The sequence below is a fragment of the Monopterus albus genome, unplaced genomic scaffold, assembly GCF_001952655.1.
Source record: "Monopterus albus unplaced genomic scaffold, M_albus_1.0 scaffold214.1, whole genome shotgun sequence".
In the NCBI taxonomy this organism is placed as follows: domain Eukaryota; kingdom Metazoa; phylum Chordata; class Actinopteri; order Synbranchiformes; family Synbranchidae; genus Monopterus; species Monopterus albus.
In genome coordinates this window covers 1,643,438-1,660,188 of record NW_018128094.1, presented here as the reverse complement: position 1 = coordinate 1,660,188, position 16,751 = coordinate 1,643,438, and the positions used below count along the sequence as shown (strand labels likewise).

Sequence of the window (16,751 nt, the reverse complement as noted above, 5' to 3'; positions counted from 1 at the left end):
AACTGTGTTAAGTTCCTTCTAACTAATCAATTCTTTTATGATGTCCATGCACTTTCTAAAATTTGAACAGCGTTTCACATTGTTACTGCATGCAGATTTATTCTGTCTCAGTTACCAAGAGTACATTTATTTTGTCAAGGAACATCCATTGTTTAATTGCTGGATTGATGGTGTAATCGTGTCCCTGCCCCTGAGGTTGATCTCATCAAAAACGTTATTGGCTTCACTTAAGCTTTAGTAGGGAGTGTGGTATCTTGTAAGGAAATAAAAAATGTCACCAGTAAATAGACTGGAAGGTGATCTAATGGTAAAAGAAAGGTGTGCATGTCTCCACAGTCAATAAAATTTGAGTTATAACAAAACAATTGAACTTTCTGACTTTGGCTATGTCTGAATTAAATGCATATTCTAGCCATCTTTTCCCACTTCTCTGCCTTCTTCCTCTTACTAAACAAAAAATACAAATGTCATTCTTTTCCAATTTATCAGACACTCGATTACTATGCTTTTAGTTCTGTCAGCCAGCACTGCCACTTCCAGAAGTTTCTAAATAAGGCACAATGTCTTCATTCATTGTTTAATTTGAGGATAGAAACCTTAATTATCCAGACTCTCTTGTGCATTTCAGATCTTTGTATGCTGCACCATATCAGGGTTACCATGATGACAGCAGCATCACCAGTGGGTCTAACAACTCCTTCTGTTCCCACCTCCTCAACCTATCCCAATTCAAACCACTCAATAGAAGGCTCAGCTACAAGTTGAGCCACCCTCTTCCCAGAGAGAAGAAACAGACTGTTTGCTGTCTATACATGTGTTATCTCTGTATTATTTTTTTCTATATAATTTAAAATGTAAAAGAAAGGCTTTAGTACTTAACAGTATTTGTTAACTGCTTCTTTTGAATACCTGAGAAAAATACTAGCGTTGTTATGGACTTGCCATATGAACTTAGTTTCAGGCTGAGCATTTCAAATCCAAAGTGAGTACATGTCCCTTATATACAAGCCATGTAGAGTTTTTTTTAAAACATGTTTCTTAATCAAATGGTAATATTTTCCTGTTTTTAAACATCAGAGGTTATGTATCCTAATTATTATGTGTCAAGATATTGTAGCCATTAAAGCTGTGACAACCCAGTTTTCAGGTGTCCATGGCCATATTAACCAGTTTAAAAGACTGTGTTCTTAGAAAAGCATGTTTGGGCAGTTGACTTCAATGCTGCAGTTTTTGGAGTGATTTACTAGTTTCGTTTGTTTGGTAAGGTGAAAACCGTGTCATACAGTTTGTTGTAGCACCACTAATAGCACAGCTGCACAGGTAGAAGTTGTGATTAGAAAACCTATGAAGAAATATAGTACTTATAAAGGACAAATGATCTTTCTCACTAAGTTTTAAAGGGCTAACAAGGAGTCTTGATATTGTTAAAGCCCAACTGTGCTTGAAACAAATGAGGCTATGTTCACATTACTGGCCTTAATGCTCAATTTCTCAATTTTTTAAAGACAGATTCAATCTTCTTGTGTTGCTATTTCACATACATAGTTGTGATATGTATCAGTCTCCACTGTATACACTGTAGCACTGGTATGACTCAGATTTAGGATCACATATGCAATTCACAAACATCTAATATTAAAAAAATCACTTTGGTGAAAAAAAATCAATTATGAGTCATTTGAAAAGATGATGTGAGAGATGGGAGATTTTTGGTTCTATACAGCACCATTTGGTTGTCAAGCCTGAGTATTATTTTTTCAGTTGCGCTCCTGAAATACTGAGCATGATACCAAGTTATTTGAATTACCAGCCTTCAATTTTCAAAGTGTGGTAATGGTGGTAAACCAGCAGGCATCTTCAAGGTTGGGAAAATACATTTAAACAATGTTATGCATGAATTCATTTAACACTCTCACTTTGGTTGAATGGCTGAATGAATGGATCAATTTGATAATAGTGGAAGTGAGGGCCTCAGGCCACATGACCTGCTTTGACAGTCTTAAGTTGCAAATTTAAGGACTTGAGACTTGCTTGACTAATGCTGGTAAAAGACTTGACTTTGACTTGGAATTTATGGCTTGAGACAACATAGACTTGAGACAGATGACTCAAAATTCCAACTTTTAAATAAAATATTTGCATTTTTCTAGATACTGAGAAGTTATGTTTTGTTTTTGAAACAACTGGGTGATTTCTAGTGCAATGTGCAGAAACCTAGCAACCTACCAGAACATGGCAGACCAGCAGAGGGAAACGCAGGTCACAGGATGCAGCTATGGAGGGTTCTACTCCAAAAATAATACAAGCCTTTGCTCTATTCTGTGTGGGGTTAATGGAGGTTCCTTTCACATTCCTGGGTTTAGTTACTTGGAAACTGATCAGATAAGGGGGAACCAAAAGTCCTGGACTGGTTTGAGCTAAGTGGAACTTTGTCTCAGGTCAGAGGTGAGAGAGGGGGTTGGGGCCTCTAGAGACAGGACGTGGGATCTCCATCTGATAAGGAGAGAGTGTGAAGGGAGCAGTTCTGCATGTGGCAGTCTTCTGGCTGCTCTCAATGCCTAGAATCAGTCTAATGTGTTAATTGATATTCGGAGTCCCTTAGAATAAAACATCACTTCCAAAATGTCTACTTTGGACTTGTGGACACTACATGGGCTCTTTAAGTACAACAGCATGTCAGATATGTGAGATTGCACAAGGCAAACTATTATCAGGTGTTTACCATGACACCTAGTAAACTGCTGTGATGGATTTATCTCAGAATTAAGGACAGTTGACATGATGAGCAAGAACTTTTTTATTTTCTGCAATGAGTTAAAAAAAAGCTTTTAAAACAGCACTCACTTTGTACTCTGTTTCTTGTAGATAGGGGACATATTTCTGATGCTGCCTAATGTCAGACAGACATGAAAAAACCATTACAATTTCATCAAAACATTCCAGATGAAAGAAATGTACAAAAAGTTTGTCATTGCAAGGAATCAACAAATACAAGAAAAGCCCATCTTCTGGGAAGTAGTGTCTGGAGTTAATACTGTGCAAAATTCATCTACTGTATAATATTGAACTGGCATTCATGTGGAATTAAGCAATGCTAAAAGATTAAAAAGAACTTTGAGCAAAGTCAGTGACAGATGAGGAATGATGTGAAAATAATTGATATTCCATAGTCTTTTAGTGTCCACATTTACATCAAACAGTCTAACAAAAACTTAAAGGCAGTTCAGGAATACAATTTCATATCTACAGAATCTGCATTTTAACAACCTAGCTATGTACACTGTACAGAGATTTAAACACAACATACATCTTTTCCAAAAAACAAAAAAAAAAGGAGCTGCATGCCTGAGTGGATCAGGCAGATTATAATAGAATACAGTGACTATCTGAAGCAGGCGGATGTGCCAGATCTCTGGAGGCCAGAGACCATTAGTGACTTGGATAAGGGTTTGACTTTAATCTACAGATGTGGTGAAGATGCATGAAGTAACAGAAAACACTGGAATGCAATGTCATTAAAAATGGGTCTGCCCGTCATGGACATTTTGGAATAATGGTGTGACAGGTGGGCATCAGCTGAGAGCACAAGGGGGATATTTACTAAACCTGTCACAAATCACCATCAGGTGTGGAAAACATTGCGGCACCGCGGTTTTTCATTTTGGCGGCATATTTACTAACATTGACGGTGTAAATGAGCCCAGCTGCAGCTGTGTTAATTTGAATGCACTTCAGCTGGTAAGGATATGCCTACTGCGCACAAGTGTACTGAGAGGGACAGGAGAAAAGAATGTGTTTACTGCAACTTAACTTGAGGAAATCAACAAAGCATGGCTGAAGCATGGTTTGACCTGAAAGCCTGTCCTTTGAACCTTTGAATAACCAACAAAGAAAACAATTATGATGACAGCCTGTAGGGTTTCTGAATATAGCACAAAATTTCATTCAAAACATCATGACAAGCCAACATCAAATCACTAGTGCAACACAGATAAAACAGTTCCACAAAACAAAATGACTGAAGCTAAGAGTGGCTGTGGTTGCTAACATACAACTTTACTAAAGAAAAAATATGACATTATTATAATTCTCAATTACGAGGTCTAGCAAAGTAGAGCATAGTATTATTTCAGAGCTCTGATATCACACTTGCATGAATTGGCATTAGCTTCTTAATTCATGTTTTACAATAACTGGCAGTCTTAAGTCCAGATCCCTTTCAAACAGTAGGGTAATATTAAATTAAATGTTTATCCAAGAAAGTGAAATTTAAATACTGTGTCATCTGGAGAGAAGTATGTCTGGTTGTGATCTTGAGATAACTGGACTTAAAATACATTAGCAAATACAGCAGCTCTTATTTTATGTCTCATGTCTGGTTTAAAAAGGAATGCTGTTAAATGCACTTCATAAATCATTTTTGAGAAATGGCTTTTAGAAATGTGGCCAAAACCATTTTTCATACTTATTTACCAGCAAGGTCAAACTATTTTACAAAGTCTGTACAAGCTTGGAGCGCTACAAAGTTTACAAATCTAAGGAGGTAAAAGGAAAATGGAGATTTGTGTCTTTTCTATAAAGAAGTGGTCCAGTGGGCTTCTGTGCAGGAGCAGGGAACCAAACAACCCTTTAATTTACATACGTGGTTGTCCCTTCTCTTTTTCTAATTTTCTCTACCACTTCTGTAAATTTTTGACCTGTTGTGAATTAGACCCTCTTATTCACATTCTCTATCCTGTGCTTTTCACATTACAAATGACTCCCTATTGGAAGAGAAAGGACACTTCTGTCTGTTCTGCACTGTGGGGACAGGACTGACAGCATGCTGATTTTGTCGTTTATGGTACTGCAAAAATTTAACACACATTTCTTAACAGTTGCATTAGAGGACAGTACTTAAACCAAGAGAAATTAGGTTTTCAATTCGTGGTTTTTAGGTCATTCTTATAGTATATTGTTCTGGTAGTACCGAGCAGCTGACAAAGCAAATCTTCCCCTGTGATAACATCAGTTTGTGCATCTCCTTCCATCTGCATTTATATTATATTCCATTTGACCCAATATACACCTCACACAGCCCTATACTGGTCAGTCACTCACACCTCAGTCTGCTGCTGTGAATCGGTGATGATGGTCACCCCACGACAAAGCTCGTCCATACTGTCAAAGTCACTGCCATGTTCAGAATCATCCAGCCCGCAAGTGGCTGACATGTCCGAGGCTGATGATGCACCAACAGACAATCGCATATTTTGTGACACAGAGTCATCAGTGTCCCCATTTCCTGGGGTTTCTCCACTTAGTGGAGTGCTGAAGTCCCCATGCAGCAGGTCCCCAAGTGGCAATTGGTGGGGAGGCAGGTATTGGCTGGGATGGAAGTGTGGCCTTCCATGCTGACACCCGGTACTGCCAGAACTCAGGGTGCTCTCCTTGGACACTGGTGGGTTGGCAGGCAGTGGCGTGTAGGGCTCAGGATAGTCCTCACCCGTTGACAGCAGAGGTGGCAGCTGATCTTGGCTCAAGAACTCCTCTTCGTGGGGAGGGGGGTAGTCGCTGTCAATGTCGTAGCCCCCCAAGTAGTAGTCTGACTCCAGTTCACGGGTGCTTCCTCCATGGCAGGGGGCTGAGCCTTCTACTTCATTGCCAGGACCTGCCTCGTATCCCGGTGCTTCTTCAATGTCTGACAGTCTGGTGTTTGGCATCCAGTCTGACGTATCCCAGTGATATGCTGGATAGTAGAAGAGGAGATGGTTAGTACCAATCTGCACTGTGAAAATGGTAAGAATCAACAGTCCCCATGCGGCTCAGCCAACAAACTGGTCTTCACCATGTGTAGCTGTGCAGCAGACATGCCTTCAGTGTGCTCCAGGCACCTTAGACTCACTAACATCAACAATACACATTAGGTGGTGAAGGTCAAGTACATGTCAAGGGCAGAAAACACATTAGGTCTTTGGAGGGAATGTGACATGCATAATAGGTACCTTTCAGGGTCAGGGTCACAAGTGTCACAGCATGCTGATGTCATCATAAACAATTGCAGCTCTTAAGCCATGCTGAAGGGCTTAAAAACAAATATTAACATTTGATCCTGAATGTTAGAGTACTCCAAATATGTGGGAGATTTTCCTGTTGGTCAGTGTAGCAAAAAAATCTGTCATCAGTGGGTTGCCGACTCTGATGCACCCTGCTAACATTTAGGCACCCCATGAAAATAGGTGCAGTAAATATTCCGCAACAAACAGCAAGACAACCCTCAGCAGAATATTAACAGTTGTTCTAATGTCATCTTATGGTTCCATTTTCCAAACAGGTGATCTTATGCAGTCCTACAGATAATGGGTGTTTCTCAAGTCTCTTATAAGGACCACTATTTTGATCAGAACGACTCCCATGTTAACCAAGGATATAGGAATGATCTTATAATAGAACTGAGAAACACCCAATGCCTGTTCTGCTTCAGAAGCTAGAACAGAAGTAGTGTGAGACTGTAGTTTAGCAATGGTTGGTGGTGGGGGATGGTTGGGTATCTGACTGTGAAATGGGTGACTACAGTTCACATGCTGTCTGTTACTAACAGTCAGAGTTAATTTCTTTTTAACCATGACCACAACCTCACCAACTTTAACCAAATGGTTTAAGTTGCCTAATCAACTTAACAAAACTGCAACCATAATAGTGGTAGATCAGTCATATTTTGGATCTTGCAGTATGGGCTTTTCTGGAAGGCAATGATAAACAATTTTGTTAGGTATGAGGGCTTGTTGGGCATGTCAGCGGCCAATTCAAGCAAAACATGGCTCAATTTCCTTTGGAGACTTTGGAAAGGGAGAGACTTGTTGACCCATTATAGCATAGTCTACAATAAAATGAAATTGATCCAATTTCGGTTATGCTAAGGTGTTAGCACTGAGCACTGGAGCCAACACTCTAGTGACTCTGAATGAATGATGATTTTCAGCTCAAGGTTTGACTGACCAAAAAGGCCATCTACCAAGAACTCCCTAGATTAATTTACTTGAAGGCAGATTTCATTTAAAACCAAATAGTGAGTGAAGTTAAATTGCAAGCAATGGCAAATCAAACAAAAAGAAACCCATGCATCAAAGCAGAACACAAACCATAGGAAGACTGAGACCATAACAGCCTAATCAAGCAACTGGTACAGCACCATCACTGGGATGGAGATAAAAATCCAAATAAAGAGGCACTGTGGGATGCAGAATGGTGACAGGCAAAAAGGGCAGGTGAATGGCAGGGTTTAGAGTGAATCCCCTGGGCTGATAAATCAGCATCCTGAGTGGTTCTGGTAAGGGGTGCAGGGTGGGACGTCACACCAAATCACACATACACACAACAAAGCTCTGAAATTGACTACTAACAAAGAATGGAATTTTGAAAGTATAGCTGAGTTTACACAGTGGAGAAAAGATACAGGAGGTAGACAAAATAATTTCAGTCAGAGAAGAGTAGCATGAGAAGACTTTTTTTGTTTTTAGATAGACTCTCAGCACACGACTAAGTTCCTGACAGATGACTGAGAAAATAAATCTCATGCCCATCTGCTTGTAGATGGTGTTTTGATGGTGGAGCAAGATGGAGGTTAGATGTTGGCTATAGATTCAGAGCTCCGACTATTGCACAGAAAGTGCAGCTAATTTTATGCTAACTGGCTTCCCTACAGAAGGATGAGAAAAGTGGTAGCTTTAGGAATTAAGCTGCTGTGTGGAGTTTTCTAAAGTTGTTTACATTCCTTGTGATACACCAAAGCTCACTGTATGACTCCATGGTCTGATTTTCCTTTCTCATTTTTTACACCTATGTCTAGTTGCTTGCAGCCTTCTGCTGGTGCATTATTACATTTTTTGATTCATTACTCTCACCAGTAGACTAATGGATTGGAGTGAAACCACTGACAAAACTTTGTATCACCTCACCCACATGTATCTGTACAAGAGCAAAAACATGGACCCACTCAAAAAAACTAGCTCCATGCTCATACTAGTGGTCAAAAACATGCCTTTTAATACCTTTGATATAGAAACCTAATCACACCAGAAACCGTCTCATGAAGATAGTAATGAAAACTGTGACTTAATGACTATTCCAGAGGCTAGTTGAACTACTGTAGCTGACACACTAACTTACATTCCAGTTCTAGTCACAGCATCCCTGCAAGATAGCTGGCAGCTAACTGCTAGTTCACAAGCTAACTAACTCAGTTGCTAGTCATTAAATGTCAACAAATGATACAGTTTGGTGCTGATGAACAGAAGGAATTTACTTGTCAAAGTTCACCAAATTTTAGCTAAATGCAAAAGATTTGACCTGATTTATTTCACCCCTGTGAGAAGATCTGAGAGTGCTGTGATTCCACAGAAATAAACCGATTTGTCTCAAAATCTCACAGTTTTAAATGCTACTGTGATGAGGCCATTAAGCTGTATGCCCATTGGACACACGCATTATGTTCTGGTCACAATAACAGACACTGTATCTAGTGCTCATTCACTTGGAGCCAGCTCTTTTCTCCTCTACACTTTCTTTGCTTAGCTGGTCTGTTTGATCTTTTGTGGCCAAAAAAAAAGTTGGGAGTTTGTAGTGGGAACATTAAGCAGGTTAGTGCGAGTGATGATTGAAGAAGCAGTGTAGTCTGGGAATATAACTCAAAACTAATCTTATCAATTTGATAGGCCATATTACATTGAATGCTAATTAACATCACTTATTAGCTATAAAGCATGCCTGCCAGTTAGCACTTATAGTTTGAATACAAAGTCATGCAGAAAAACTGCATGAGCTCCAGAGAAGCCCAAAGTTGTAAAATGCTGCCAAATGACACATACTCAAAATGACACACAAGCAGTCACCGAGCCCGTTCCACAGCCCAAAGTGTTTCTGTAATTATAGCCATGTAAAATTCTTGATATTTAAGTGGAGGTTTCTAATTATTTCAGTCCTGATTAACAGGGCTGCTGTTGTGACCCCACTAATTTTGTTATAGCTCACCTATCCCTCCCAGCATTTCCTTCTACTTCCCTGTAGATATTTTGGAACTCGTATGTAAAAATGTGAACAAGACGCTTATCATTTTATCCAAGATAAATCAATGATTGGCCAACAATAAATATGCAGGTTTTCATACCAACCAAAGCCTCAAGTCACTGATCTGAAGGGAGGTGAATTGAACTACTGAGGGGATCAGTTGGAATCAAAACATGCAGACTGCTGGCTCTCAGTGGAACATGGCTCGCTATCACAGCCTTTATAAAGACTATACTGAAAACTAGAGCTAGTGGAACAGAAGCTAACCTGGAAGTGGGTTGGACTGACTAACCACTGAATGTGAGAATGTCTGATAAAAGAAATATTTGAAAACATAAGTCTTGACATGTTGGGATCAAATCTATGTTCAGTTCCCAGAATTGTTCACTTACTGAGCGGTACAGTATGTAACACAAAGTGAGAGTGCCTTTGACTTAAGTATAAAACTGATATCTCTTTCAGCAGAGATACTGCAATGACAAGACTGAGATAAGAGAGTGGAAGAGTGAGAGGAGAGACACAAAGGGGATGAGACATGGTACCTTCACTTTCGATTGTGTCGACTGCATCATTAACCAGTCGAATGACCGTCACTATGGAGGCTTGTGGAAGGAAAAAAGGAGGAGATAAGGTTTGAAATACAATCATTCAAAGTGAAAAATACTCATGGTGTTGGTCAGGGGTGTCTCCTCATGCCTGTGGCATTGCTCATGACTGGTACTACAGTCAGTCCTGCATGTTGGGAGGATTACTTGGTCTCCCTCTGACACAGTCAGACTCCTTTCTGATTCTGATGTCTGGGGCAATTTGTACACAGTGTTCATCATATATATGGAGATAGTTTACACAAATAAAGAAGGAAGGAAAGAATGTAAAAAGAAAACAATATAAAAGCAAAAAGCCAACACTAGTACATTTCTTCTTGTTTTTGTCATTTAGTGCACACAATTTCTCGTCTAGTAACAGACAGCAGCCAAACTTTAGCAAGCACAGGAATGACAGTGGCAAAATTCACATATTTACTCTACTGATGATTGGGGAAAACAAAGCTGACATGTTGAATTATGATCATTCTGAAAAAGAAAAAAAATCAATTTTGTGGACTGCAAATAATGTTTTGTGAGAACAGCATGATGCAATGAAAATGAAACACAAAACCAAATACACAGCTCCAGCACAATGGCCACAACCAGCAACCACTCAAAACTCCTTAGGCTCAAAATGACTTTTGAGGAACCTGAACTATTCTTGGTGGGGGGTGGCTTACCATTGTCATCACAGGAGTCAGACTGAAAGGAGCTCAGTGACTGGACCTCTGAGTTGCTGCCTTTGTTGCTCCCTGAGAAACAGGTGACTTCTTCTCCCATGTCAACCATCTTACCTATGGGCAGAGGTCAGCTCGTCAGGAGGGCCAGATTCCAGAACAGACACAGGTGTACAAAAATATTTTTTGAAGCGTACTGCTCATGATACAACCCCAGATCAGAAAAAGTTGGGACGATATGTAAAATCAAAATTAAAACTGAAAATAGTGATGTGTAAATCATGTGTGTCCTGCATTACATTCAAAACAATACAGCAGCACATTATTTGATGTGACACCTCATCAAATTTCTTTGTTCAAAATAAACACTCACTTCAATCCTGATGCCTGCAACACATTCCAAACAAAAGAAGCACACACACACACACACACACACACACACACACACATCTGTAAAAGTTATCTTATTAAATCTTATGTGTTGTGCAATCTTTAGAAGTACAGGTTGTACTACTAAGTTTACTTATATTTACAGTAATTATACTGTATCATGAGGGTAACAGAATAAAAAAAAACGCAAAAGGCAAGTTTTAGAAGGTGACCGCCTATACAGTGAGGCTGTGGCTATTTCCTGTATAGAGTACATTTAAATGATTTGTTTTATCATCTTTTCCATCACTATTTTAGATATTAACTATATCAGTTAGGGCAAAGTTTGACATAACTGTATTTATTTCCTAATCACAATTATTACTGCAAACAGCAAATAATAGAATATTGAGCAGCCAAACAAGGGAGTGTTTTGCCCATTCCAACTTATTGTTGTAAAACTGCTCTTCTTTACAACAGTCACGCTTTACAGTGCAGCAGTGTTTAGGTGCATGTGACTGAGTTCTGACAACTGGAAAGATATATGGATCACTGTGCTCTGACAGTAGCAAATCTGTTATCTGATCTTCCGTTAAAGGGAGTTTTTCCTCCCCACTGTCGCCAAGTGCTTGCTCAAGGGGGATTTGTTGGGTTTTCCCTCTGTAATAATAGCGATAATAGTAAGGTCTAGACCTTACTTTGTAAAGTGTCCTGAGATGACTTTTGTTGTGATTTGGCACCATACAAATAAAATTTGATTTGATTTGATTTGATCTTTTATTTCTCAAAGAACAGATCAATGTACAAATATTCAGCTAGCAGCTTCTCATTGTTAGCCAAATGAAGCTTTCATCACTGCTTACAATGACAATGTCTCCAGTAGCCAATCACATCAGCTGTTGCTAATTAAATGAAAGCTTTCTGTTGTTGGGTTTGTGTGCATTCTGCAGCTTGTGTCTACAATAATAATTATTATTCAGCAGACACATGTTATTAAAGGACCGAAAACCTTGATCAGGACATCCCTTGTAAGGACTGAACTTCCATATTAAAAATGGTAACATTTTAAATTATGTTAAAGGTATGTCAAAGAATGTTGTGTTTAAGAGGAAAACAAAGAATATTGATGCATCTCCATCTAACATGAAAACAAACTGCATTATATTCAAGCAACTTATTTAAATGAGACAGTCAACTTATATTTTGCACTGCATTAGGTGCATCTAATGAACAAAGCTGGCCAGCTTCCAAAATGATTATTTAAGGGTACAAAGGCTCAATTAATTAGTATGATAATAACATTATTAGTCAATATTGCATAAATGTAGTATTTAGCAGCCACTGAAAAATGAAAACCGCTACTGGACTGCTGCTAACATTGCCCACTGAAGACACAAAAAGTAGTAGTCATTCAAAGTGTCACTCTGTGCTGCAATAAGTTGCCACTTTCATGGCAACTCTTCATCATTTGTTCTACAGCTTGGCATGCGTTACAGCATAACGTCTGTAGTTGGCGCTCAGCCTACACTCACAGGTACAGCACCCCATGTATGCACAAACTATAGCCCATTGGCCGCTATAATACTGCTGTACAGTACCTTCATGCAGATTTGATATAACTAGGAAGTGGAGGGAAATATTCTGAATTTTAATTCAAGAACAAAAAATGTTCATGACATCTTGCAGGGACAGTTGTTATTTTGATAATACATTTGTCTGTAATCTGATACCAAGTCAAAATAGCTCCATAATGCATGTATTAAGTACTCTATGGTACTCATATAAATATACTGAATCACCACAATATCACTTCATTGACCCTAACATGTTCTAACTTTAATAGATATTTGAAAAACAGCTATACTCACACTCACCCTCATCACTGTCCCATGGGCTCTTGCGTATGGAGTCACAGTCTGAGCGACAGGGCGACACTGGTGGTAGGTTGGGGGCCACGCTGCACACCACCACCCCTCTCCTCAAGGTTCCTGACAGGATCCTTGGGGACTCTGGATGAAAGGTGCTCATCTCTGTATGCTCCACACTGTGCCCATCTGCCATCTTCTCCAGTGTGGACCGTGGATCTCCTTGGAAACAGGGTGTATATGCCATGGGCCTCACAGGGACCTGTGGGGGTCCCATCATCCCACCCCCTCCCACCACGGTGGGTCCCAGTGCTGGCTCTGTGTACAGGTTGAGAGGGTCTCCTGGTGTGCAGTGTAGGGTCTTAAACTGAATACCGTTAGCCTTATTAAGGAGTGCTGCGGTAGCTGGGTCCTGGACTAGAGACAGGTTATTCCTCGAGTAATTCTTTTGGAAAACCTTCTTCCGAAAAGCAATGAAGAGGATGATGAGAGTGATGATGACAAAAAGCACCACAGTGATGCCAATCAACTCCTCTTTACCAACCACAGTGTGACCTGCTTGCATGTCGGGGACAACGACGGGCCGCAGGCTGCAGCGCTGGCCCACAAAGCCTGCTGTGCAGTTACAGTAGAAGGAGCCGTGAGTGTTGACACAGATGCCACCGTTCTCACACTCACCCTCTGGATTGCCGTGGTCACATTCATTCACATCTTCTTCACAGCTACAGGAGAATAGGATGGGAGAAAGAGGGGAAGAGACTGGTGTAAGGTAATGGTGTATGAATAACTTTAGATTGCTCCATTAACTGCTTCCAAAAGAGCATAAGATGTGAGAATAAGAAGAAATGCACTGAGGACCGACTGCAGATGAAGTAAACCCAGTGTGGGCTCAGTATGATTAAGATGCTGTGTGTGGAATATCAAGTTTACAGCATCATTTAGCTTTTAACAAATTCAAAGATTGGTGGAAGCTGAGTGGAAATAATTAGAACTGATGAAAGAGTTTGTTCTTGGTTTTGGAAAAAACTGTTTCTTAAAAGTCCATAACCTCAGTTACAAATTGTTACAGTAGTTGAATCATTACAAACTCCACAAAGCACCAAAACCTAATTTTAAACTTTTAAAGATCTCAGAGCTGTTGAAGATGCCAAATCTGTTGGATGCTGGATTTTCAACAAGTGTGTATGAAAGACAGTTTGAAAGTTTGCATTTAATGGAACAGTGTGTGGTGTGCATCCATATAAACAATGAAGTGATGAACTTCAGTGTAGCTCTGGAACAAAGTGATAGAGAATATACAGACATAGAGAATACTGTATATGGTACTGCCATGCCATGTGGAATAAAATGCTTTTTCCAATCTCAAAACTATAGCTGAAAGCAAGATTTTGCACAAATCTATGCAAGGGTTACCAGCTTGACAACTGATTTTGTAACTAAGTCTTAGATGAGCCCTTTGTCAAAGTTGAGTTTTTAGATCTTCATTGTTTTTCTTTATATTGTGCTCAAATACAGTAAAATTTTAAAGTTATGCTTAATCAAACCAATCAATCTAACGTACACACACAAAAACCAGGGCCTGCTAGTACTATTCTACTACAAGAATACTGGTTGGTCTTTGTGGGCATTAACTTAAAGGAAAAGTTCAACATTTTGATAAATATGCCTGTTGTTTTTCTTTCTGAGATGAGATGATGGGTATCAGTACAGAGCTAGAGTCAGAATGTGGGTACCCAAGCTTAGAATGAAATACTGTACACTTCTCTAATGCTCACAAATGGTCACATTGTATCTCATTTGTGCACTAACAGATCACTATTGCAGGGACTGTGTGCAACTTCCTGGGTCTTGTTGTTACAGTAAAGTGGCCAGGTTTGTTACTGCACCTGTACAGAGAGCAAAACCAGAATCTGTTCTTGCTGATCAAACCTGTAAATCTGTGCTACAGCTGGAACACTGCAAAGAAGTACTGGGTGGAGAGATACACTACTGTTCAAAGAAGACATACTGCAGCATGTTACTCTTGTTAAAACCACAAACTGTCATATCAACATTCCTGTATATTTAAACAACATTCTCATTTAAACAACACTACTACAGATGAACTGGTAACAGAGGCAGGTTAGCTGTTCCCCTATGTCTGGTCTTTATGCTAAGCTAGGCTGATCATCACTTGCAATCGAGCTCTGTACTTGACAAAAACATTGAACTGTTTTAAGTTTAAGTTTAAATTCATAATTCTGAGAAAAAAGTCAGAATTAAAAAAAAATGTATGCAGTGGCCCCAATACTCTTCTGTATTTCCCACAGCTGTCTCCTTTTTGTATACTCTACAGAATGGAGATAAAGTAATTATCTGAAGTTCAGGAGTGGGACCTCACCTGAACTACACCTCTTCCGCTTTCACACAATTTAACCCATTCAAACCTCTAGACTTCCACTTCTGCTTTTTACCACCCACCCCAGCTTTTTTGAAATGGGATTTCTTAGTGAGCAGTACAATCTAAATGCCATCACCTCTGATGTTTTATGGTGAAGGCAGAAACCTTAGAGGTAGATACCTCCAAACCTTGATAAATACATCCAAAACTATTTGCATGGAGAAATACTGCTAGAGTTGCTTAACAAGACATATTTTTCCAGAATGCAGATGAATTGGCCCTTTGTGTGTTTGGACTGAAACTCACATCGGGCCCTTGAAGCCTCTCCTACAACTGCAGAGGAAGGCACTGCCGATGGGTTTACACACGCCACCGTTCTGACAGGGATTGGGAACACATGCTGTTATCTCCATTTCACAGTGTCCTCCAGTGTACTGGGGGTTACAGCTGCATGAGAACCCTGGGGGACAGAAAGGAGGAAGAAACAGACTTCAATAATAATTCTGAACAATGGCCAAAACACCTTTGGGAAATCACAAGTACATCCACACAACATAATGGAAATACATATGTACACAATGCATACAAAGAATGTGGCTCTGATATGCACAAATGTGACAAAGCTCCCCAAACCAGATAAAATCACTGTTGAAAGTAAACACTGAGAATTAAAAATTTTTATTGTGTGTATAAAATACATCATAGACACACACTAATCTTTCCACAGTGCTGTGTAAAATGGTAACCGGCTGCGACAATGACCATGATTCTTTTCTCTTGAGGAACATGTGATATGTGGAGATTTTTACAGCAGTGGTCAGTGAGGCCTGCTGGTACTGTAGCCTTACAACAAACACACACACACCTCTGCTGGGAGCTCTGCGTATTGCTACTGCAGCTGATAACCTTCATTTTACCCACACTGTGTGGAGATTTCAAACATGAGCTGTTAATCCCAGCTCCTCAGCAATAACCTCTCATCCACATGAGATCTGGGCCCATATATATCAAGCTTCTAAGCATAGGAAATCACTCCTCAATGGGCAAGAATTCTCAGAATGACACATTTTTGGTCTTACTTTTAAGAGTATACAGTGGGTATGGAAAGTATTCAGACCCCCTTAAATTTTTCACTCTTTGTTACCATTTCTTCTGATCATCCCTGAGATGGTTCTACACCTTCATTTGAGTCCAGCTGTGTTTGATTATACTGATTGGACGTGATTAGGAAAGCCACACACCTGTCTATATAAGACCCTACAGCTCACAGTGCATGTCAGAGCAAATGAGAATCATGAGGTCAAAGGAACTGCCTGAAGAGCTGAGACAGAATTGTGGCAAGGCACAGATCTGGCCAAGGTTACAAAAAAATTTCTGCTCCACTTAAGGTTCCTAAGAGCACAGTGGCCTCCATAATCCTTAAATGGAAGACCGCAACCCGAATGCTACTGAATAGACACATGTAGGGCTGAAAATAGCAATTATAGTCAGAATTGATGAATCAATTAATGTTCTTTGCAACTAAGTAAATGATTAACTATAAAAATGACCATCAAAATTTCACAACAGAAATTCTTGGGATTTTTTTTTCTGATGTACCAACATATCTGTGCAGATTCTCAGTCATCCAGGTCATAGTAAACCGCAACCAAAATAACCTTGGAAATCAACTGGACTTGGATTTCTAGATCGAAGACGTTTCACCTCTCATCCAAGAGGCTTCATCAGTTCTGCCTGACTGGTGTTGAGTCGGAGATATTTATCCCCCTCGGTGTGGTTTCAGTCCTTAGAAGGCCAACAATGTCCATTAACGACTGAGTCGTTACAG

At 39.7% G+C, this 16,751-nt stretch overlaps 2 protein-coding genes across 14 annotated transcripts in view; one reads left to right on the top strand and one right to left on the bottom strand.

Annotated features, from left to right (window-relative positions):
- Positions 1 to 2,115, top strand: part of cuedc1b (CUE domain containing 1b) — a 51,530-nt gene extending 49,415 nt beyond the window's left edge. For both annotated transcript variants that reach the window (XM_020619064.1, XM_020619063.1), the window contains exon 11: positions 629 to 2,115. In XM_020619064.1, coding sequence (XP_020474720.1) covers position 629 — 1 coding nt within the window. In that variant the 3' untranslated portion in view covers positions 630 to 2,115. The remainder of the gene's footprint in view (positions 1 to 628) is intronic.
- A 2,308-nt stretch (positions 2,116 to 4,423) lies between these two features.
- fat3a (FAT atypical cadherin 3a) overlaps positions 4,424 to 16,751 on the bottom strand; it is a 291,897-nt gene continuing 279,569 nt past the window's right edge. For 7 of the 12 annotated variants that reach the window (XM_020619087.1, XM_020619092.1, XM_020619091.1 and 4 more), the window contains 5 exons: positions 15,230 to 15,383; positions 12,547 to 13,265; positions 10,313 to 10,426; positions 9,588 to 9,647; positions 4,424 to 5,728 (listed from right to left, as the gene is read on the bottom strand). In XM_020619087.1, the coding sequence (XP_020474743.1) occupies positions 5,097 to 5,728; positions 9,588 to 9,647; positions 10,313 to 10,426; positions 12,547 to 13,265; positions 15,230 to 15,383 (1,679 nt within the window). In that variant the 3' untranslated portion in view covers positions 4,424 to 5,096. The remainder of the gene's footprint in view (positions 5,729 to 9,587; positions 9,648 to 10,312; positions 10,427 to 12,546; positions 13,266 to 15,229; positions 15,384 to 16,751) is intronic. The other 5 variants (XM_020619093.1, XM_020619098.1, XM_020619095.1 and 2 more) reach the window with 3 other exon arrangements.